General features: G+C 36.1%; 3 protein-coding genes across 5 annotated transcripts; all 3 read left to right on the top strand.

Moving 5' to 3' along the window:
* The first annotated feature begins 766 nt into the window (after window positions 1–766).
* LOC132171966 (protein DUF642 L-GALACTONO-1,4-LACTONE-RESPONSIVE GENE 2) lies at window positions 767–7,199 on the top strand. The gene is made up of 3 exons (XM_059583386.1): window positions 767–937; window positions 5,123–5,629; window positions 6,292–7,199. The coding sequence occupies exons 1-3, from the start codon at window positions 850–852 to the stop codon at window positions 6,885–6,887; spliced, it is 1,191 nt and encodes a 396-aa protein (XP_059439369.1). The 5' UTR covers window positions 767–849; the 3' UTR covers window positions 6,888–7,199.
* Window positions 7,200–9,480: 2,281 nt separating this feature from the next.
* On the top strand, window positions 9,481–18,421 carry LOC132170270 (la-related protein 6A). The gene is made up of 11 exons (XM_059581187.1): window positions 9,481–9,854; window positions 10,668–10,749; window positions 15,292–15,386; window positions 15,486–15,557; window positions 15,654–15,733; window positions 15,856–15,940; window positions 17,366–17,413; window positions 17,506–17,571; window positions 17,641–17,778; window positions 17,959–18,052; window positions 18,134–18,421. Exons 1-11 carry the CDS (start codon window positions 9,600–9,602, stop codon window positions 18,271–18,273), a joined length of 1,155 nt encoding a protein of 384 aa, XP_059437170.1. The 5' UTR covers window positions 9,481–9,599; the 3' UTR covers window positions 18,274–18,421.
* Window positions 18,422–19,593: 1,172 nt separating this feature from the next.
* LOC132172023 (phospho-N-acetylmuramoyl-pentapeptide-transferase homolog) lies at window positions 19,594–24,053 on the top strand. 3 transcript variants are annotated; one of them, XM_059583446.1, is made up of 8 exons: window positions 19,594–19,945; window positions 20,023–20,097; window positions 20,276–20,490; window positions 20,710–21,160; window positions 21,277–21,341; window positions 21,821–22,014; window positions 22,671–22,879; window positions 23,045–23,753. In XM_059583446.1, the coding sequence occupies exons 1-8, from the start codon at window positions 19,814–19,816 to the stop codon at window positions 23,078–23,080; spliced, it is 1,377 nt and encodes a 458-aa protein (XP_059439429.1). In that variant the 5' UTR covers window positions 19,594–19,813; the 3' UTR covers window positions 23,081–23,753. The 3 variants fall into 3 exon arrangements, with proteins under 3 accessions (XP_059439429.1, XP_059439428.1, XP_059439427.1); XM_059583445.1 differs by having other exon boundaries at window positions 19,598–19,945; window positions 20,710–21,142; window positions 23,660–24,053; XM_059583444.1 differs by having other exon boundaries at window positions 19,598–19,945; window positions 23,660–24,053.
* Window positions 24,054–24,969: the final 916 nt, after the last annotated feature.

The following is a 24,969-nucleotide window of genomic DNA, read 5'->3' as shown; positions in this document are numbered from 1 at the left end:
TCTCCCTAATTGAGTGGGTCGTGTCAAATTGTCAATACATAAGTATAAAACTATATAAATCAATTACAATCTAAATTATTTAATTAAACGGGTCAAACCCATCAACAATAGCTCTCTAATTTTGTATTAAGTTCGTGTCAAATTCGCAAATCATATAAAAAATTGTTAACCAGTATATCGTGTGTCAAGTTTAAATTGTGTCGATGCATGTGTATAAGACTATATATATTAACCATAAATTGACCAATTTAATTAATCGAATCAGACTTTTCAATCTTAACTCTTTAATTTTATATTTAGTTCATATGAAATTTACAATATTATGAAAAATTATCAACTCTATATATATTTCTTACTTATTCCACCGGATCTTAATCCCTCCAAAATGGGTCGTCTTGATAAAGAAGTAGACCAAAAACTCACGAGTGCTCTGAGCAGTGTCTGGCTCCGTAATACGGCGGGTGGCCGGGCCCACTACTAGACCACGGTCATCAAAACGCGCAGACGAAATTATAAAAAAAAAATGGAAAATAGAAAAAAATAAATTATAAAATTGAATGGTTTAAGTGGGAACAATAAGAAGAACTTTTACTTTTATTATTCTTTTTAGTTGAAAAAAATTAAAGAATCCCTTTTTTTTTTATTGTCAAATAAATCATATTAAAGTAACTTTAATTAAATAAAGTAAGAGCAACTTAAGTTTAAACAGTAAAGGCCATAGAGCCGGAATCTTGTATAAAAGGACATACACTCTCACTGCCTCTTTCCCCTGTCGCAGTTGAGCAGAACAACTGAGCCAGCCAGCGAGAGAGAGAGAGAGAGAGAGAGGGAGGGAGATTTGGCCGGAAAATGGGTCAGAGCTCGATAAGAAGCAAATGGGTATCACTGTTGATGCTTTTCTTTGCTCATTTGTTTACCACAACCACAGCAGAAGATGGTATGTTTTCCCTTCTCATATACCCACCTATTTTGTTGATTCTTGGTCCCCATTTTCTCTCTCAAAGTTGAGATTACATCTGCTATTGCTTTTCGCCTCTCATCTGTGGTTAGATTTTTGTGGGTGGCTCTTTTGTTATTTCTGAGATCTGATAATTTTGGGTATGTTATATAGTCTTATAGATAAATGCACTTTACATTTTTGGTTATATTAGTTCCCCTCTTCTTCTCCAATGGCTCCATGCTGCTGGAGCAAGTGTATTTTTGTGAAATCCAACGAACCCAGATGATAGTATACTAAGCTTTCGCCTAGTGAATGAGATGATTATGGTCTTCAAACCAAGAGGACTCAGAGGCCCACCTGATTTTTTGACCAGTCTCTGTAGTTCCTGCTTTGCCTGAGTCTCAGGGCTCAATCAAGATTTTCCTTGGTTGTTGAAGCTTGCTCTTCTTTTGCTATGCCCCCACCTTTGTCTTGTACATTTTTTGGCTGATGAGGATAAAGATGCAACTTGAAGCTTTGCGACCCACAAACCAAATTGTAGGATTAGTGAATAAATTCCAAGCCTTTCATAAATCTTTAGAAGTCGATGTCAGAATCACATCCTCCAAGTTATGTTCAAGATGTGTAGAGAACACTAGTGATTTTTGCTTCACATTAGCCAGTCAAAATAGTCAAATATATATATATATATATCCGATTAGCCAATTTGGCTAAGGGGTAAGAATTGTGTTAGAGGTGATTAAAAGTGTTTTTAATACTTAAAAAATTCGTTTGTAAAAAAAAATACTCATTTGGTTAAAAAATTAGAAGTATTTTTAAGGGTTTAAAAAGCTTATAAATGGTCAAAATGCATTTTGACAAAAGTTTAAAAATGAAGCTTTTGTCCAAAAATTCTTTTTGACTTAAAAGTTATATTTTTCAAACACAATCCCAAACAAACTATAAGAAAATGACTAAATGTTATAAATTTGCATAGAGTACGGAGCTCAAATAAAAGAAGCAATTTGGTTCTTTTTCCTCTATGGAAATAGTGACAAAAATATTTTAATTATTGTAAATAACTAAAATGCTTAGTCAATATAGGTATTTTAATAAAATGTGTATTTAAAGTAGAGAAAATATATGTTTGAGTTAAATTTTAGTTAAATATCCCAAGTGAATTCTCTTAATAATTTGCTTGGAATCCACTTGTCTTAGTAAGTGGTGGGTCAATTCAAATTTATTTGAATAAATGAGTTGTATATAAACTTTCTTACAGTATGCTACTGAAATTATTGGTAATTTGAAAAGAAAAAATGTTGGAGATAAATCTTGATCTTTGCTCAACCCCACCATGAACATCATAAAGATGCTAGGAGTAGGAACCTCTTTCACATAGACTTGCTGTAATCTACTATATGTTCATGTCTTAATCCAAAAAATAAAAAAGAAAAGGAAAAAAACACAATTTGTCAAACTTTAGGGCTTGAGGCTTTGAAATATTTTCCTCTGATGCGAGAATCGAGAAAATTAGAAAATGAATTTGGGTGCAAGGGCCGGCCGGCCGGGGCCCCTGCCCTATCTATATTTTACTTTCTTCTTTTCCTTTCTAGGAGTGGTAAAATGACCCTAGTGGACCACGTTCCCGCCAAATATCAGGGTCCTTTTCTCTTCCAATACCGCAAAAGGACAAGGGCCTTTCCGTAAAGGAGACCGGAACAGAACTTTTTGTTTTTCATTATTTTTTTGGGGTTACCCCAGCCATCCCGATTTCCAGCTTAAAACAGTGATGGTGAAAAAAACACGGCTTGTTTGCTCGGTCAAAGTTGAGAAGACCCCGCGTTGAAAAAGATGGGCCTTCAGACGGTGGGGTGGGGCCCGTGTCTGAAGATCAAGTTCGATGGGACGAATCCTATATTCGTTTTCCTATCACATCATTTTTTGTCGTTATAATAATGAGAAATACTAGCAAGTGGGCGTCCTCATATTCTTATCATGAGCTTCTTTCTAATTTGTCTTTATTATTATTATTATTAGTATTTTTCGTTTTAATTAGTTCTTTGTGGTTGGTTGCATATACTTTCACACTACGGTTAGATAAGGTTATCCATCCATATAAAGAAAAAAACAATTCCCTACAACAATGAAGAAGATGTGATAAAGTTCCTAATGTTTTAGAGCCTTGAGTTGTGGAATCTTATCGTGTTATAAATGTCTAGAGGATCACTTGATGTTCACATCTCTAACCCTAAGTAGAAGTAGTAACTATCAAGTATTAAATAGTTTTGGTACCCGTGAACCTTTTGCGGCTCATTATGCCAAATATATATATGTATGTATGTATATTAGTGGCTGCAGATGAAGCTTCAGACTGTTTTATCATGGGACCATATGAGTTGGATGCAGAATGGGTAATACTCCAATTAGCTGTTTATATAGAGCCATGGTTTATAAAAAGACATTAATGGGCGTTAAGTCTCACATTATTTACTTACTAAGTAAAAGTGAGCTTTATAAATGATTATACAGAAGTGATAGCGTATATGTAGCATGCATTTTTTTTTAGATTGTTACAAATGATATAAGAACCAAGTCGTAATGTCATGTGGTGCTATTAGCACGGCATGACTTGACCCTTACGAGGAAGTCAAGGGTTTAAGGGAAGAGTTCATAACGCCCGGTCCTATATTAGGAAGAAGAGTTGTCCACATAGTGTGTGGTTTATAGAAAAAGGAAAGACGTTCATGAATGTTAAGTTCTGCATTACTTGCTATTTAAAACTTTACTTTATAAGTGATTTTAATAAAATTCGAAATTGACAATCCTTTTAGGGTAATAGCTCATATGTGAACTGCCACCATAGTTTGATGTGTTAAGTTTCACATACATTGTCGCGTCATTTTGTAAGAAACTCAATTGAATTTTTAATATGAGAAATGTTATATACTATTATTCTATCCTTATTTTACTAGCTGAGGAAAATTAAGAGTTGATAGATCTTGTTATATTAGTACAATGATATTAGAATATAGTATATACCATTACTCTTTTAATATATAGCTACGCCGATGTAGCGGAAATCGTAATATCTATTCTTAGTAGTTTTTGAGCATTGGATATGAAAATGGATGATAGCATTAAAAGACTGAACAGAGATTGGGTATAACATAATTAGTAAAAATTAAAGGGTGTGACTGAATTTTGCATGAATTTATTTAGCACTTATATTTATCTGCTGAAGAAAGAGACTGCTCACGTCAAACATTCCTAACATGTATAAATTCAGTGCAATCTTTGTTGTTTGTTTGCTTTGCAAGGTGCCACACATTATATAGATGACAAGGTTCTTGTCTCTTCGATAAAGAAAAATGTATGCTGTGTATCTGCAGCTGTACCTATACGAACTCCTCAGGCCCCATGGTTTTTGTCCACAACCAATACATATCATTTAGATTGCGTGGTGTGATTGCATTGTAATAATTCATGCCGGTGCGCTCCTCTGAAAAAATTGTCCTACAATTTTCTGTTTCCTAATAGAATTTTCAGCTTTTGTAGGCCCCTCTCATATTTTCTTTTTCTTTTTTTACCTTATTCTATTTTACCGTCTGATGTGATTGTGTTTATCGCTTTTTGGATAAATCATTGTTGAAAAAAGAAAAAACAAAATTAAGGGTCGAGAGGAGTACCTAGCACGTAGCTTATCGAAATGAAGATGAAATGTGGGTGTAGCATTTAGCATTATCCGTAGTCAAAGTACGGGATTAAGATTGGTGGTAATTCGGACAATCCTACCCAATCCCTATATTGAGAAAAGGGTTTGACAAGGCCTTTACAAGAAATTTCGGTCTCGAAATCTTAGTTGAAAAGAAAATCGGGCTTGTTTTTGCCTTTGAAGTAGAAAATGCCCAAAAAATTGTTTAAACTCGTGGTGACACGAGTTTGTCTTGCATATGGTAAATCTTAAAATTACTGAATCAAAATTTAATAAAGATTTATCTCATATTTAATAATGATTTTAAAAGATGTGTAAAAAATTGTGTAAAGGATTGAGAATAAATGTAGCGTTATTCAAGTATATATGATTTAAAGCATTAGTGACATTTAGAATTTCAAATCATCTTAAATTTTTTATTTTTAATTATTTAATAAATATTTTCATGAGAAATACCAAATTAATATTTCTTTTATTATCCTATATTGCAGGCCTTGTAGCAAACGGTGATTTCGAAACGCCTCCATCGAACGGGTTCCCAAGCGAGGCCATAGCCGTAGGGGGCGGCGGGACCAAGGAAATCCCCAGCTGGAAATCAAACGGGACCGTTGAGCTGGTGGAAGCGGGGCAAAAACAGGGTGGGATGATCCTCATCATACCGCAGGGTAGACACGCGGTGAGGCTGGGCAACGACGCGGAGGTCAGCCAGGATCTGAAGGTGGAGAAGGGGTTTACATACTCGGTCACGTTCAGTGCGGCTCGCACGTGCGCCCAGCTGGAGTCTCTGAACGTGTCCGTGGCGCCTGCATCGCAGACGATAGACCTGCAGACGCTGTACAACGTACAGGGGTGGGACCCATACGCGTGGGCTTTCGAGGCGGAGGTTGATGATGTGCGTTTGGCTTTTAGGAACCCGGGCATGGAGGATGACCCCACGTGTGGGCCCATCATCGATGATATTGCAATAAAAAAACTTTTCACCCCCGATCGATCCAAAGGTACACATCTCATTGTCTCTCTTTTTCCTTTTTCTTACCAACTTTTTTTTTTTACTTGTTGGGTCCAAGTACACGTATGCTCATGGTGCTTTTTTTTTAGCTTTAATTATTAAGCAATTTACCCAAAAAAAAAAAGCTTAATTATGGAGTAGCATCCAATTATGTGGGGCCTGATTTATGGGTAAGAGGGCATGGTGGCTCCCTGGTGTGATAAATGGACACAGATTTTAGCAATTATTACGTTTAGTAAATATGAGGTAGTTAATATAGTAAGTAAGTTTTTTTAAATTATGTGGCTAAGCATTTTTTTTTTAAAAAAAAAATATCATTATCTCTCCTTTGAAAATATTTTGAGGAGAAGTAGTGTTTACCACATCATTTAAAAAGGATTTTGAGAAAAATCCTTAGAACACCTAACTGGCTTCAAGACATTAATACCCAATATTCAGACATTTCTAAATTTTTTTCCTGAATTTCTGTTGCAAATATGTTAAAAGCAATGAAATTGCAGGACTACCTGTCTCTCGAACAAATAAATCCGATATCCTAAAATAATGTAAATGGGTCAAAGTCAACAATTACGGAATGCCATGCCTGTTTTTCGTCATAATGCAAATATTAAATTGCTGATAAGTTTGCCTAATTTGCCGTTCTCTTTGCAGACAATGCAGTCATCAATGGCGATTTTGAAGAAGGCCCATGGATGTTCAGGAACACCTCACTCGGCGTCTTACTTCCCACCAACCTCGACGAAGAAATATCCTCACTACCGGGCTGGAACGTCGAATCCAACAGGGCCATCCGCTACATCGACTCCGACCACTTCTCCGTCCCGGGAGGCAAGCGGGCGGTCGAATTGCTTTCCGGCAAGGAAGGCATAATTTCCCAAATGGTCGAAACGGCGCCAGACAAACAGTACCGCTTGACCTTCTCCTTGGGCCACGCCGGCGACAAATGCAAGCAGCCGCTTGCCGTCATGGCATTCGCCGGAGACCAGGCGCAAAACATTCACTACACGCCGGATTCCAACTCCACCTTTCAGAGCGCCAATCTGAACTTCACGGCCAAGGCGGAGAGAACCCGAATTGCGTTCTACAGCGTGTACTACAACACCAGAAGCGATGACATGAGCTCGCTCTGTGGGCCGGTGGTGGATGATGTGCGGGTGTGGTTTTCTGGGTCGGAAAGAATCGGGTTTGGCGGATTAAGGTTGGGGCTCGGGTTTGGGTTTTTGTTGTTTGTTTTCACCGTGGTTTAGGGTTTGTAAGGAACTTGTTTGTTACCTTAACGTGTATGCTTTTGGGATTAGTATCACTTCCGTTTAAATGAACTCGAGAATATCTAGTTAGTTATATTTGAAGAGTATTTTTGTCATATCAAAAAGTGAATGGACAATAATACTTTTTAAATATAACTAATTTGATAACTCTCCAGTTGAACTCGAGAGGATCCGATTCCATGGTTTTGTAGGTATGGCATGGGAGGGAGTATAGGTAAAACATATACCCGTGTCTCTATGTATTATGTGTTGCTTTAGAATTTTGTTTATCCAAAATGAGTGTCTTATTAAGGGTTGGTTTGTTTTGCGATTTCAAAACATACAATTTGAAAACATAATTTTTAAAAACGCAATTAAGCAAAGCTTTTGGTTAATCGCAAATTTGACAATTTAAGATCATATGTTTTTAAAAATGTACATCTTTTGTAGTGGTGGAAGGAAAATGGTAGTTATATATGAGCCATAACTTTAAAATGATTAATCAAATTGTAATTAGAGCTCAATATAATAGGATAGAGTTGGCCAACTCCCATGCTTTTCAAACCAATATTGTCCAATTAATTATTGTTGTGCATAAACTTGGGTTAGGATGTGTAGACTGGATTTTTTACCCAAACGCCACCAAGACAACCCTACACTAAGTTGGAAAACTCAACATGACATTCACAATGATTTAAAAAAAAAAAAAAAAAATCATTAATTCATCAAGAGTAATGCTATAAATTATATTTTTGTTTTACAACTATTACACAATTTAACATTGGACAAGTCTTTGGTAAAAATAAAAAATAAAAGAATTAAAAAAAGAAAAAAAATGCTAATTGAGACAGTTACATCTGTAGTTGAATGTAGGATAAAAATGTAATATATAACATTACTCATTCGTCAAACACTTCTTACCAAAAATTGCATCAACCCAATATGAATATGGTTTTTATCATGACTTGTGACATAAAGATTGAGAAACTTCTTTACTTCAAACACATTTAATAAAAAATAAAAAAAAAAAAAAAAAAGACATTGTATCACCAGTAGATCTTAAATCATTTTCAAATTCACAAGGTTACAACTTGGTCCATTATCGAACGGGAATTCATTTGAATTTTAAAATAGGCGTTTTCAAATGGTAAGTAAGAGATGATTTTTTAAGACAAAATTATAATTTAAAATGCTAAATTGTAATTTTAGGGTTATTTTTGTCTTTTTATCCTTAATTTCACATTAAAAATTTAAAAAATAAAAATAAAAATAAAAAGTCAAGGGTAATTTGATATTTTTCACATTAAATCATAACAGAATATTAAGGGTAAAAATTTAGAACCGCTAACCGCTTTTGAAAGTGGTTATTAAAAACTGTTAACCGTCTAGCGGTTAGTGATTACTGGATTTTTGAAAATTGCTAACCGCTAACCACTTTTTTTAAATATATATATAGTTTTATTATTATATATATGTTGTATACAATACTACAAGTGAAGTGATGATTTACAAGAATTGTTGTAATTTTATTTGTATTATATGTTGTGTAGATTCGTAGAAGGTGACCAACAAAGATTTTGGTATATAGCAATTTTTAATGCTTAAATGGCCATGAAAAAAAAAAAAAAGTTTAAAGTGAGCCCAAAACTGGCCAAAAAAAAAAAAGCCCAATAAAAGGCCCAAAAAAAGTGATTAATAAAAAAGCGATTATTTGGATGCAGTTAACTGCTAACCGGGTGGTTAGCGGAGGCGGTTAATAAAATTTACTAACCGCCTTTTCACCCATTCAGAATGTGGTAAATTGTATTAAATTATAAGTTTTAGGGTTGGAATTGAGAGTTTTTAATTGAGGAGTCTTCTCAAAGCGAGTGAAAGTTGAGGGGGCCTTTATGAAGTTAACACAATTTTTTTTTTTTTTTTTTTTTAAGAAAACAATATCCATGTAGGATAAGGTCCTAAGGACAACACCAGGAGAAATAGTAGCATTCCTCAAAAAAATATGAGGGACCAAAGGAGTAAGTTTTTTTAGAAAACAATATACACTTAGATAAGGTGAGCATTAAGAAAACACTAGAGAAACCGTATCATTTTTTTAAAAAAAAAAAAAAAAATTGCAAATCCAAAAAAAGGTTTGCCTTAGAGCATTCATATCCGATTCTTTTGGCTATTTTGTTGAGCTGTAATGCTAAAATCACTTTTCATCTGGCTCAACAAACTAACCAAAAGTTTGCAAGTTAGTTTGCTGAGCATTGTAACTCAACAATCTATAATTTTATTAATAAAAAAAACATTTCATTATCTCTCCTTTAATTAAAATTATTAAAACTTTATTTATCCTCTTTAGTAAAACTACATAAAAAATAAAAAATAATAAAAATAATAAATTTTAAATGAAATAGTAAAAGTAAAAAGTTAAAATAATGAGTCTGAGAGTATACGTACTTTTAAAAAATGACTAGTTAAAATAGAAAAATGTGCTCTTTAAATAAAATTTAGCAAAAGATTTGCTGGGAAAGATGTGAATGCTCTTAAACCCCATGATTTGGACTTTGTTCACAAAGCCAAAGGACGAATTCGTCTTTGTAAGCTCCATCATCATCTCAGCATAAAAGGGCCCGAGAGAGTTCACGAGAGTGGGCAGGAGAAGAAAATGCGGGGGTAAAGGATTTTCTATTTTCCTCTTGGATCGCCTTCGCTCTCCTCCCTCCTCTAATGGAAGACCAAGAGGGTCCCACCTCCGCCATCACTGCCCCCGCCCCCTCGAGCCCACCGTCTCCGCCGCACGATCTTGGTCCTGACTCCACACCCGTCGGATCCCCAGACCACGACCACGCCCTGCCCGAGATTCACGCAGTGCCGTCCGATGACGAACACGATCATGAAGATCACGAGCACGGCGTCGGTCTAGATCAGTCGGCTGGGGCCGGCGTTCTCACCGAGGATCTAAAGAATAAGATTATTAAGCAGGCAAGGACCTGTCTCTCCACGCTCTCTTATTATAAGCTTGTTGAGTTTTGAACCCTAGGAAAGCTTTGTGCTCTGTTTGGTTGCTGAGAAAGCGTGGAAAATGAGAAATAAGAGTAATGTTTTTGACCTTAGAATTTGAAAGAACTTCCTCTTCGCTTAGCTCGATTTGACTTGACTTAGGGATTCATGGCTTGACTCTCTTGGGCGGATTAGATCTTTTTCTGTACTTAGTTTATGCCTTTTGCATGTTTTAAACAGTAGAATCTTTGTCTTGTTTGGTTGCCTAGAAAATGCTGAAAAAAAAAGAAATATGGAGTTTTTATTTCTACAATATTCTACTTTCGAGAACTCGGAGTTGCTTAGAAGATCTTATTGAGTTGAATGAATTCACTTATGGCTTCTAAAGCTGTTATCAGTTCATTGCTAGGTAGAAATCCTTGAACATGCGCTTTACTTTGCTTGTTTGCAGTTAAATTTAAATTTAATTTTTTGTGCAATTTCTCAGACAATAGAGTTTATTTCCTAGACATTGATTTTTTGAGACCTCCAAAGTACATTTGAAACCTTAATCACGTATACGAATTCAATTTTATGTGTTTATTACTCAGAAGAGGGTCCTCAGACCATGAACATAGGAGTGCTAGATGGAAAGTTATTGAAAATTTATTTTATAATGTTTTGTTTTTTAAGTCAATGGCCTTCTGGCCAGATGGCACCCCCACACAATATGAGTTTATTTGCTGGTTCTATTGTTTAAATTTTACGTTTAATGTTAGTCCTCATGTATCTTTGAATCCTTTTATGGTTTTGTAGGTTGAGTATTATTTCAGTGATGAAAATTTGCCAACTGACAAGTATATGCTGAGCTTCATTAAGAAGAACAAAGAAGGGTTTGGTAAGTCCTGAGATTTCGTTCTTTGATTTAATCTAGCATTAGCTCTAGGTTGATGGTGCTATTGATGATTCTGATGTTCTGCACCTCTAACACATAACACTCCCTCGCCAATGCGTTAAAAGATCCAATTGATAAAAAATCAAGATGGGTGCTTAACATGAAGAAAAAAAATATGAAAAACTTTTAAAGCCTTAGTCTGCTGAATTTTTAGCCTACCTGTATTGGTACAGGTATTTGGTATTTATCCCATGCTCATTGGTTGTATAAGGTTTGTAAGCGCTTAAGTCTTACAGTGTAATTGAAATCATAGGTAACTACTAGCAACACCCCCCCTCCCCCTTCCCCCACAACCAAAAAAGACAAGAATAGGGAAGATGAAGGTGATGAGTAAAGCAGGTACTTCTGACAGGTTGCCTTGCCTGGATGTTTTCCTGGCGCAGCCAGTTTTGGCTGTGCCGAGCTTCCGGGATTGGTCTGTATGACAACGCAATTAACTGCTGACTGATTCCTTCTCTATTCTTATAGCTCATTTTACAGTGGGGGAGCAGTTTAGCTGTGCTGAGATTCTGGGATTGGTCTAATTGACTATCACTCCATCTCATAGATGCGATCCTTTCTGGTTTTGTCTATGCCAAATATGTTTTCACTTTGGATGGTGGGGCAAAACACTCTTAATTCCCTAAAAATTATCCTTTTTTCCATCCTCTTTCCCTTAATTCTCACTTGCAGAGTTGAAATTAAGTGTTGTGTCATGTTTGAACATGAAGTTAACGAGTCAATATAAATCCATTAATTGTGGTCACATTAGAATGTTGGCTTTTTGCTAAGAGGATAGCAGTAGATGATTTGGAAGGAGTACATATCAGATTTATATTTTCTATTTAATGATTTTTGTATTCTGTTGGTTGGCAAGATGTGCTTTTTGTTAGACTTATATGTGTAGGCATTACCAATATAGCCTACATTGAACTCTTTTCAAAATACAAAAAAAGAAAAAATACTTGGCATACACAACCTTAAGTTCTAGAGATTTTCTTGGTAGAAAATCTTTCTCTTAGTCCCGTTTATTTCGATGTAAGATGTTTTCAGCTGAAAACATTTTTCGAGAAAACTTGCTATTTTCCATGGTTTGTTTACAACCCCGAAAATGGTCTGGAAAACATTTTCCGGCGTTTGGCTCATACGGAAAATCATGAAATATTTCTTATATTTTAATATAAATCCTAGTAACCTATAAATAAAAACTTTCATTCAACATAAAATATTAATATTAACCAACTAAAAAAATAACTTAAAAATTATTTTTATTAGTACTTGCACATATTGACTAGTGATGACTAATAAAAAAATTATAAGTGTATATACCTATAAATATACTTTCAAGTTGGAAAAGCCATAAAAAAAATCTAGCAACACGTTCAAAGTACCATAAAAAAAAATCAAACTGCAAATATTACCCTTCAAGTTCAACCATAAATATTACATTTAAGTTTTGCCAAAATATTTCTGACTTTGGATAATCTGCGGAAGCGAAGAATTATTGTGGTGGAGTGTTGCATGTGTAAGAGGAGCGGCAAATTTGTCAATCATCTCCTTATTCATTGTGAGGTGTCCCGAGCTTTATGGAGTGTGATATTTAATCTGTTTAATGTCACTTGGATCATGCCTGGAAGGGTGCTTGATTTGTTAGTGTGTTGGAGACGACAAAGAGGTAATCGTTCAGTTATGGATGTGTGGAGAATGGCCCCACTGTGTCTAATGTGGACTATTTGGAGAGAGTGGAATTCACGGTGTTTTGGAGATCATGAGAAGACGCCTAACAAGCTTAAAAACGTATTTGTCAAGACCCTCTTCAATTGGGCGAGGACGTTTAATGTTTCTCAATTTTCTACTTTGCCTCAATTTGTGGATTTTTGCTCTTCTTTTCACCTATAGTGGGGCATTTCTTAGTATACAACATGTGTACGAGGGTTGCCCTCTACTACGCTTTTCAATGGATTATTTATTATCAAAAAAAAGTTTTGCCAAAATACTACCATCCAAGTTCAATCATTTGTGTTACTACAATCAAGTTAGTATTCTACTACATATCCATAACACTCATATTCTATTCTCCATTGTGGTTGAAGAAGTTGTCCAATCAAATCTTTCGAAGTTCAGCATTCTTGGCCAAAAAATTTCTTGCAACCTTCTCATCATAAATCAAATGGTTAAATGCAGATCCAAGCGGAACATTATCATATCCTTCTATCTTTATCACTTACTCGTAAAGGTGACTGCATCAACTGCACCCAATTCATTCATGATTATTGCAGCAGCAACTCCTCTGTAATACATAGGTGCCAAACTATGGTATCTCTCTTGACCTGCTGTATACCAAATCTAAATTTTGCAGTTGCATCATTTACAGCCAATGTTTGTGTTAAAAGGCAGCACCTAAAGTTGATTCCTACAATCCTTTATATGAACTAAAAGTCAACCTCTTCGATGAAAGAGGCAAACGGTTAGTTGAAAATGTAATAGATCCAACAATCTTAATAACCTCGAACCTGAAATGCAATGATTTCCCCTTTAACAAAGTGCTACACTAAACTGGACTTTCCAGCTCCAACATCACTAAGAAGCATATGATGCAAAACATCAAACATTATCATTACGAAACTCAAGATCATCCCAAAGCAATTGCAAAAGAAAATAGGACATTAGAAAGGAAAAAGAAAAACAGATAACGTGAACAATTATGTTTATAACTTCAAATCCTAACTTCATTGTATGACTTACCTATGAAAATTAAACAAACGAGCTCCTCATCTGAACAAGCTTCTTCAGCATTGGTATGGAAAAAGACACAAGCATCACAAGATCATTCGGACCAAAATCACAATTTGTTTAAGAACATACACAAAGAAAGAAAAAAGAAAAATGCTACACATACCTGGGATTCAATGAAAAGAACCAATCCCAGGAAATAATAACAATAACAAATACCAAGTATAATAGCAACTCATACCAGAACGTGGATAAGAAATATACAAATACAAATCCACAATTAGAAAAAAAGGATTGAGCCTTATCCATGCCGGGATTTGCATCAAAATTATACACAACACAATAAAAGAAAAAAGGAAACAAATCCTTGAGAACTAAGTAAGACACAAATCAGAAATTGTATAAAAGCATGCAAAATGCGAAGAAAATTCTTGAGAATCGAAGCAAACCAAAATCCAAATTGCATCAAATTGTGAAAACACACAAAGACCAGCTAAAAAATGGAGATTCGAACAAAATCATAACTAAATTCTTCATAATCAAAGCAAACCCACATATAATTTGCATGAAAACACATACATCAGGCATTAAGTGCTAAAGTCCCTACTGATTTGACATAGATGTTCTTGTTCCCAGTGGTAGCCACGATTGTAATCGATCAAGGATCAAAATAATTGATAAGAATTAAAAGCGAAATTCAGATAGGCGTTGATGCAAGCAAAGGCGAAGTCACAAGAGGAGATGCGAAGTAGTGCATCAACTACTAATCAAAAAACCAGAGAAAGGATGAGAGAGAGAGAGACCATAGTAGTGCGTGCAAAAATGAGAGAGGTGCAGAGAAGGAGCTGTGGCTGCTGCACAAGAACCCCAATGGTAAAGGCAAAAAGGAGCTGTGGAGGAAGAGAGAGGGAGATTGTGCGAGAATCAAAAGGCTCTTCATAAACGTAAACCATTTTACACCTGGTTGCTCTTCTTTTTTCTTAGTCAACCAAAATGTTTTTCAGTTTGACCAAGATTTTCAAGCGTCTCAAACACCCAAAAGTTTGGAAAACATTTTTCAAAAAGGTTTTACGTTGAAATAACTGGGCCATATTTTGGAATTTAAATATAGAAAAATGCACAATCTTTCTGCAACATTCATCCAAATCCTTTGGCTCTGTCCTGTTCCCATCTTATCTACCCAAGTCCTTCATTTACATTTTTGTAATATTGCAGTTGTGTATAAACCTATGAGAGTTCAGGGTTCTTAGTAACCACCCCACCCACCCCCCCCCCCCCCCCCCCCCCCCCCCCCAAAAAAAAAAGAAATGAATAAAGCAAAAGAAAGTGACTTCATTGTGTAGGGTTGATAATGGGTTTGATCGCAGTAGACTGTTGAATGGCATATGTAGGCATAGCGTTGAATTCATATCTCCTCCATCTAGACGCATTAACATGTCTGTAATTAAACTGACCGACCTTTTCTGCTGCCACTTTTGTAAGGGGTGTGTGTTGGAAACTTAGGGACAGTTACGCCCAATAGTAATTTTAGCCATTTATGTATGTCTATTAAATGTACGTGTGTGTCGTGTATATCAAAAAGATGGAATATGCAAGAAAAGAAGACTAGTGGTTGTACCTTTTCTTTGTGGCAATTTGGTTGTGATCTGTTAACATTAAATTTTTCGTTATGTATGGGTTAATTTCCATTTTTTTTTTTTTCATACAGCAGTAATATTTATTTATTTTTTCATTTAAACGAGTATACTTATTTTTGGCATATTGTCCTTGCAGTTCCTATAGCAGTCATTGCTTCTTTTAGGAAAACGAAAAAGCTCACCCGAGACTATTCATTGATAGCGGCTGCACTAAGGGAGTCTTCTTTCCTTGTAATCTTCCTCTTTTTCTTTCCTTTTTTTTTTAGGTGATGATGGAGTGACATGCATGCTAAAAGTCATAATTCTAAATTTTTTACTTCACAATTGCAGGTTGTGAGTTCAAATGGAAAGAAGGTGAAGCGACTCCATCCTCTTCCACCCACTGAGGTTAGGGATCCAAAGGTATCACATTGAGGACGTTGATAGTTTTCACTCAGATGTTTTCACTCAGATGTGTTATTTATTGTATTTGTGTAGAATCTAATTTGTGGACCCTAGTTTTACACTGTTTTGGTAGAAAATCTACCGGAGGATCATTCAGCGGAAAACATTCAGAGAATATTTGGTGAAGCTGGAAAGTATGTTTTCTCCCTGATTTCTGTTTTCCATGTGGTCAAATCAATGCTTCTTTCGCTTCATTGGTTTCATGTTGGCGCCTTCTACATTTTACTGATTGTAGAGTTGCGTATTAAATTTCCAGTATCAAGAATATATCAATTCATGACCCCCTTTCTGTTGAAGAGTCATCTAAAGGCAGCAAGCCTGATATGCTGATCAGTAGTAAGGTTTGTAACCAGAAAAGATGGACTTCAATGTCAAATACTTTATTTTTACATTACTTTATTTACTAATCCTAAAAGTTTTAAATTTTATGCATCGACCTTTTGTCCCTCTTCTTTTCCATTAATATTCTATAGTATTGTATATTTTTAATTTGGAGTTTTGTTTCCTTGCTACATTGGATTATGACAGATTAGATTTTCTTGCATTAAGAAAAATGGTGAGATTTTCTAGATATTGGTGAAAGTAATATGCTTCTTTTAACTGGAACTATGAAGTGGATCGTGTTTTTTATGATTATCTTATAGAGGGGTACATGCCCTTGTAGCTGATGAAAGAAATGTCATAATTGACTCATCAATGGATAAAGAGATCAGAAACTGCATTGATAAGTGATTTGATCTCAGTAAGAGAAACTTTGGTCCTTGACACCCCGAATTGATTAGGTTTCCTACTCCCGCTTGATTATCTTTTTCTAAATCCTTGATTGCATATAGAGGGAAAGATAAGTTCTGTTGGATTCCTTCGAAAATACAATATTTTGATTTAGAACTTTTTATAAGGTCCTCATTTCCAACGCTGACTCCTTCCCTTGGAAGAGCATATGGAGGTCTAAGGCTCCGTTGAGGGTGGCCTTCATTTGGACAGCAACTTTAGGAAAAATCCTCATTCTGGATAATCTTCTCAAACCTCACATTATAGTGATGGAGTGCTGTTGTGTATACAAAAAAGAGTGGAGAAGCTCCTGATCATCTCCTTCTTCATTGTGATATTGCGAGAGAGTTTTGGAATTTGCTTTTTCGGATGTTTGGAGTACAATGGGTTATGCCTAAACGAGTAGTGGATCTCCTGGCCTGTTGGAAAGAAAGGGTCAGTCAGAGAGATCTTAAAATTGTTTGGAGTTTAATCCCTCTGTGTTTAATGTGGTGCATTTGGAGAGAAAGGAATGCACGAAATTTCGAAAATTGCGAGAAGACCAGTTCGAACCTAAAGCTATGTTATCTTTTTTTAAAATCCTTGTTTGAATGGATCTCTGCCAATGCCTTTCTCGCTAACTTTGTAGACTTTTGTGCTCTCTTTTCTTATTCTTGACTTTTCTGGATGTTTTCACTTAAATACTCCTTGTGCACTTTGATTGCGCCTCTTGCGCTATTTTAATAAACTATTTCTTTTAAAAAAAGCCTTGATTGCATATAGACAAGGCAGAGTATTTTCTGAAAATGGAAGCTCTCTGTTTGTGGCTTTCTTGAATTAAACTCTTCTGCCCAGCTTTTTACAGCGGACGATTTTCCTAGGAGTTAATTCCACAAATAGTCTTTTGATAAACAACTTTTTGACATTTGTGGAATGTTATATAGTGAAGGTTGTATTATTTTGTTTGGCAGCTTTGTTAATTTTTTTTTTTTTTTTTTTCTGGTTTTTGTATGTAGTTACACGTTTTTGTGGAGTATGAGACTGTAGAGGCTGCTGAGAAAGCTGTGAGTGTCATTCCTATTGTAAATATTTTGGATTGGTTTTGATGCTCAGATAATTAACACTAAGGGCTTAACACTTCCTGGTAATGGATCAGGTGGCGACTTTGAATGATGAACGGGACTGGAGGAATGGCATGCGGGTCAAGCTTCTTAATCGAGTGGTAATTAGTATGACCTTGCATCTCTATTTTTGGCCAAAACGGGTACCAACGATATTTTACCTGCTTTAGGGCAAGTATGGGCAGAGACGACAAGCATGGAGGGGATATGATTCCGAGAAGAATAGCACTAGTCGAGGATCTGATCATACCGGAGATGAGGAAAATCATAACTTGAGCGAGCATCATGATGATACACCTGATGAAGAGGTCAGTGGTGTCTCTTCCTTTTTTAAGTACATGTCAATATTTTTGTGTTAAAGCCATGAGAGCATATTGTTGACTGACTTTTTGACGGCAGATTATACCCACTTCCTTTCAAGGGAGACTTGCTATGAGCTATTGTAATGTATATATGCAATTATCATTGTTGTGTCTTCTTCATTTCAGGAAGGGGATTATCTTTCCAAGGAGAGAAATGGGCATAGAGGTCGTAATCGAGGAAGATCAAGACGGCAGAATTATCGTGTCATCAATGGGCTAGGTATCTAGACAGTAATTCCTTCCTCTCTTTTTTTGGTTCCATTAAATTTGAATTTTGAGATTTATATTGTGTTTTCCTTAGGCCACGGAAGTACTTCCTCTACTCATGCTAATGAAGCTTCAAAGCCACCTCCTGGACCAAAAATGCCTGATGGAACTAGGGGATTCACAATGGGGCGCGGTCGGCCTCCTGTTGCCAATCAAAGTCAGCAAGTGTTTTAATGAGCAGATGCAGAGCAATTCTTGTGTTATGTGCTATATTTTTCCATTCGGTGATCTGGGTGTTTGAATGTTGGATTATACCTGTAACTCTTGGAATTATCAAATTTTTGTGATGTCTCCATGCTTATACAGTGTTTTTCTTTGGTCATTCCTTTGACATGGTATGCATGTATGTTAATGTGAAGAAGAAGTTTGTCATTATAATGTTTTCTAGGAAGATTGCAAAAAAAAAAAAAAAAATGTACCTTGTGTTGAGATTCTTGATGGGGACTCCCTGACTCTTTTTATTTTTTATTTTTTATTTTTTAATTTTTTGTAAGTGGGACTCCCTGGCTCTGACTCCTTGATGGCAATTCTGTCCACCTTACTACCGATTGGAAGATCTCCATAAGGTCTCGGACATCCTTAGCTTGCTTGGCTTATTTTAAGACTAGACAATCGCCGAGGTTTATAGGAGTGCAAACTAACACGCTCACAACTTAGAGCATTAACAGAATCACAGCAGCAGCTTTCCAATATGTGGTCTCTTTTTTAAGTTCAGAGAAAATGTCAAAAAAATCACAAAAAGTCATCCATAGCAAATACCTTATATCACTTCTAAAGACTAGGATCCCTACCGTACAACTTGGTATAAGGTTGCACCGAAGCAATCTTTGTGCTTATTAAAATAAAATAAATTAAAAAAAAAAAAGAAAGAAGAAAAAACTCATTTTCTCTCTTAAATCATTAATAAAGTAGAAAAATAAAGAACTAAACAAATAAAGAAAAGTAAAGAAATGATATTTAATTAGTATAAAGAATGATAAAGGGAAACAATCATGGAGTATGTAGATAGGAAAGTAAAAGGTAATTTTGATCTTTAAATGTAAGGAAAATGACAAGGAATGCTCTTAGTTCAATGAGCCGCTAACTTGCTATTTTACTTACCTTCAATAAGAAAATCACAATATGTTTTATATTTTCATTTAATAATAAAAAGTAATTTTTAGTCCCAACATATTTTTTCTTTTAAAAAAAATTAACCTAAAAATTTGAGTTTGCGGCGCACTCCATCAATTTGTTAATGAGAAAAGTTCAACCTCGAAAAATTATTTATATTTTCATTTATGTTTGTTTCATTTTCTCATTTATTTTTTAAAAAATATAAATCCAGATGGAAACAATGCATAGATTGCCAGAAAAGGACGCTGAAAACGTCAAACTCAAAGGGAAAGAAAAAGGAGGATAGAGATGGATCATGGATCTACACTCTCGGGTCACGTGGCACCCAACCCAGAGATGTCGACCCTTCACACGCTCCAGTATGGCGCGTGACCGATTTCCATTGCGCGAACTACGAAGTCGCCGCCTCCTCCACCTTCCCTCCACCCTATTCTCTACGCTGTAGAGGTATATCCTTATAAACGGCCTCCGATCTCGAATATCCTTTTCCCTTTCTCTCTTTCTCTCAACTGTTTCTTTTAATAATGGCCTCCTTCCCCTCACCAACCTCTGATCCTCTCCATTCCACGCGCTCTCTCTCTCCCTTATCGCTGTAGCCATGCCGTCGCATTCTCATTCTCTGAAGCTCAGCCATCTCTCTCGTCTAGGGCTTTCCCGATTGCCAAAACCGGTTTCGCTTTTCGCGCCCGTTCGCTTCCGATCCGTTCCGCCTTTTTCGCTTGATCTTAAGGTATGGTTTTGTTTTGAGCAATCAAACGGAGCATTTTCTTTTGCTTTGTTATGGCTTTAATTTATTGTTTTGTGTAGTTAAGTGCGCCGATTGTTCGAAGACATGAGTGCCGATTACGACGCAGGCGTGTTCGATTTAAGGCCTTCGATGAGGTATTCTCTTTAGCTCTGAGTTGAAGGCTAATTGAGCTTGTGTGTTACTACTCTGCGTTGCACTCCAAGATTTATTTCCTTGTGTTTCAGTTTCATAAGTCTTAACGTTTTTAAGAGCTGGTTGAGGTTGTAGGGATCATGGAGATTGTTGTACTTAGAGATATGTTTTGTTCTATAGGATTCGGTTGGTATTCCGTTTCTTGATGACTGGAGCGACGGTGATGGGGCGGCTGGGTACGTGCTTTCATCCAGTGAGGATGAAGAGAGCGATTCAGAAATTGTGATTTATCCTATTACTGATGATTCGCCTAGAGTTAGGATATCAACTGATGAGGCTTTTGCAATGACTACTCAACGGTTTGCCATGCTTGGAAGAAAACGCAGGAAACAGAGGCAAGTATGCCACTAGTAATTACGACAATTTTTGTTTGCATTCCGGTACTTGTAGTGTTTATATGGATTCTGTCTGTGTTTCACTCGAGGTAGTTATAAACCACTGAATTTGAGTGTTCTTTCTACTTTTTTGTTGCTGAGTTTCATTTGGTTGTATTTATGAGAATTCTTTATGGGTTTTCTTTATTTTGATCTTGGTATTTTGGACACTAATTGCAGGAATAAATTTGGGGTTTTAATCAGTGTTGGACTCATAGTCTTCTTGACGGTGCTTCTTTTATTTGTGGATTGGTGTGCATGGCGTATTGTCAGGCTGCCTTTCGGACAATTTTACTTGACCCGTCCATTTCTTATATCGGCCATTTTAGTCTCTTGTGCCGGCTATGTTTGTGTCCCGTTACTGTATAGGTTCAGGATCCGTCAAATTATTAGGAAAGAAGGGCCTGCTGGGCACTCCTTAAAAAAGAGAACTCCCACGATGGGTGGATTATTTTTTGTTCCTATTGGTGTAACTGTTGCAAGATTCATTGCTGGTTTTTCTTCCACTGAAGTGTCTGGAGCAGCGGCAGCAACTCTAGGTTTTGCTGCAATTGGGCTTGTAGACGATATCTTAACCATCATCAAGAATCATAATAGCGGCTTATCAGCACGGGTAAAACTTTTGTTGGAGGTGAAGCTTTTTTCTGAGATTTCTTTCTTTTTGGTTTTAATATGCTTATTGCCTTTTGAATTAGTAGTCAATTCTTATTAAACTTGCGAGTAATTTGAAGTTGTGATACTGCACAGGTAGCTGTTGGGACCTGGTTTTCATTTTGGTTGGTAACCACAAATATATCGTCACCCTACAGCATGTATAGCTTCTTGTAACTAATCTGATCAACATTTTTCTGATGGTAACTCACATATCTATTCTCATGATGGCAAACTTACAAGATAATGTCAACTTTTTTTGTTTATTTAAATATTTAACTGCTAGTAGTACTTGACAAATTGATGATCTACTTAAAAATGACTCAATACAATAAAATTTCTAAACAGTACACTGATTTTCCTCCTTCCTCAGCTCCTCTCCCTCTGTAATTGTCAATATATATATATATATATATCAAGGAATAAGAAGAAGCAAAGATTATTAAAAGTTAGACACCTTCATGTTCAGAGTAGTAATTAGCAAAGCAAGCCATGCATTTATAATCCCATTTTAATTAGCTAATGGAGTAAATACATCAAATTGATAATTCAGCACTCAGACATTTGGTTCCTACATGAACATCTATGTTATAACTGCATTGTGCATTGATTTAGGTCCATCTTTCAATTTGTATTGCAGGAAAATGTTGCTTCCTCTACCTGCACCAGTAGGACTTGTTTGCCTGGGAAAATTTTATCTCTTGTTGACTTCATTTTGTTTTGTTTCCATGGGGAATGGAGTTAACCTAACAGATGGTCTTGACGGGCTGGCTGGTGGGACTGCTGCATTGGCTTTTATAGCAATGTCAATCGCGGTGCTTCCAATATGTTCTGGTTAGTATAGAAGAGGGCATCTGCTTAAGAACACTCAACATTTCCTTAATTTTATTCTTGATTCATGATTTCATTCGTATCTAACATATGGTAAAAACAAGAATATGGTAAAAGCAATGAAAATCTGGTCAAACTATGATGCATTTATCTTAGGCATATAAGGAGCTGTTATCGGGGAATGCAAATATTATGTCATATTCTCTCTCCAAGAACAGTTACTGATACTTTCAAACTGATATAATTTGTTATTGGCCTTGTCTTCTTGTTGATGTATTTATATTGTTTGGCTAATTCCTTGGGACTCAATCAAACGCTTGATCATTCTTTAGAGCAGATCTCTTAATACTTCATATTTATGGCTTGCAGATTTTTATTTGCATGCTCATCATGCTACTTTGCTTGCATCTTTTATAGATACATGGGAGACTAAATATCTGTGTTTCAATTTTGTTCCACCTTCATCATTAGAGTCCCACCAAGAAGCTGGATACATCATATTATAACATTGGGTGTGGTTGGTTGAGAATATCAACATGATGTTAAATTTTTCTTTGTTCAAAGTTTGATCTCCATAATATACTGACTGAGAATAGAATTGTACAACTAGCCTCTTCTGGATACTTAAGTGGTCACTATTGTTTTGCATTCCAAACCAGACCTTGCTATATTTGGGGCATCAATGGCAGGAGCCTGTGTTGGTTTTCTTTTGCACAACCGATACAGAGCATCTGTATTTATGGGTGATACAGGGTCCTTGGCATTGGGGGGGGCATTGGCTGCTATGGCTGCTTGTACTGGAATGTTCTTTCCATTATTTATTTCATCTGGAATTTTTGTCATGGAAGCATCATCAGTTATTATACAGGTATGTTATGCTGGCATCCTTTTCTCATCCATTTCAGTTACAAAATTCTCCATTAATCATTGGTGTTGTCACATTCAAGCAAGTTCTGCTATTTTGACAACTTTTATCCCTTTCATCACTGTTCCACTTGCAAATTCTATTCTATGGTGCATGCGGTCACTTCAGATGGGCCTGACTGGAGAAATAGAAGTCACTTATTAAGGCCCAATTAGTTGTACATTTATGCACACATCAGAATTGCCAAGGCTGAGTGGAGAAAAAGAATTCACATATTGTGGCGCAATTTGTTGAGCAAAGGATTCATGTAGCCTACCCACATAATTTGGTAGAAGGCTTAGTTGAGTTGGTAACCATAGTATCTACTTCCATGCACTCATACAGCTAGGCAAATGTATAGAGTTTCAGATTAGGATTTCCTAGAATTCTTAGGGTATTCTACCGAGTAGAATGCCAGTGGTTTGGAATTCAATGGTTAGGATTTTACCATATCAGCAATTATCACTTGCAAAATATGAATAAATATGATAACTACAGAGGTGATAATTGATGAGTTGCTAAAGGTGATAATTACTGATAACTGCTGATGTGGTAAAATCCTAACCATTGAATTTCAAACCAATGGTTATGATTCGAAGAAATTTACTCGGAAGAATACTCTTAAGAATTCTAAGCAATCTTGATCCTAGAGTTTCATTTTATTTTTTTGGTCATTGTCCTTTCAATTATGTCCTTCAGAAACTGCAATTTCCTTGTCTGATGGCTGAAAAAACTTTTGTTTAGGTATTGTACTTCAAGACGACCAAAAATTTGTGGGGAGCTGGGCGGCGTGTATTCCGAATGGCACCCCTTCATCATCACCTTGAATTATGTGGGATCAAAGAACCTGTAATTGTTGCGGGCGCATATGTTATATCATCCATATTGGCTTTATATGCTGGCTATGTGGGTCTTATTTCAGCATAACATCCCCCAAAAAAAAGAAGAAAAAAAAAAGCCATCGCATTCATTGTAGTTAGTGTCACCAAAATCACAGTTCTTTATTTATTCTTTATGGCCTATGTATTACTTGGATATGGAAGTTTTGTTTTCAACTTTCTGTGTGCCATTCTTTCGAGTATGTGAATAGAGATTGTAAGTTGAACCCGGGAGCCCAATGCAAGATCCTTTTTGTGTTTATGTCCTTCCCAATGTCAACATTTTGCACAAGAAAGCCACCGGCAGAACACCTATGATATGGTTGAATGGGGGAGGGAGCAAACAAAGGGGTTGGGGTTGGGGGTTACACTGCCTCCTGAAAAAGATTCTTAATACTTTATTTTCCCTCTTTGAATGGGGGAGGGAGCAAACAAAGGGGTTGGGGTTGGGGGTTACACTGCCTCCTGAAAAAGATTCTTAATACTTTATTTTCCCTCTTTTTGGAATATATATATATATATATATATATATTTTGACATGTTCACACAAGAGAGGGAGATGAGAATTTAAACTAGTGACCTCCGCTTTATTAGGCGTGGTCTATAGCCGATTGAGCTACTCCTTAGGGATGGAAGTGAAATATTATGTGCACTTTCAAGTGCTTACTATCAATGTGACCGTGAAAATTACAATAAAATTTTGGACAGGTTAATTTATGTAGTTTACATCAATAGTGATATTCGCTATCACGGGTTTGATTCATGGCAAGGCCAAAATTACCAAAATTTTGAAAAACATGTACCGTGAAGCAATTCAAAATCTTTGTAAGAAGATCAAATAATGGAGTTCATAAATTCATTCGAATACCCGAAATTAGATTCATATTGGACATAATCCTGACTAATAGTAAAAAAACCCACGAGAGAGAGTGGGAAGGAGAGAGATAGAGAGCTTTTGTGTCGATGATAGTTTTATTTGTGCCCCTTCGTATGCCTCTTAGCTGCGCTGTCTTTAGTACCATGGTGATGCTTATCTTTTGTAGCTCCGATTCATTCTTCTTCGGTGCATCTTCTCTTGTTGTGGAACATATTTTTACTTGTTGCATCTGCTGTTTAAATAATGTTCTCAAAAGGTGGCGGTATCAGTTCTCTCAGTGGGTAGGGTCATTTTTTCTT

This window comes from Corylus avellana, chromosome ca2 (genome assembly GCF_901000735.1).
Source record: "Corylus avellana chromosome ca2, CavTom2PMs-1.0".
NCBI lineage: Eukaryota > Viridiplantae > Streptophyta > Magnoliopsida > Fagales > Betulaceae > Corylus > Corylus avellana.
The sequence above is the reverse complement of the archived record's forward strand: the minus strand, read 5'-3'. Positions and strand labels throughout refer to the sequence as shown.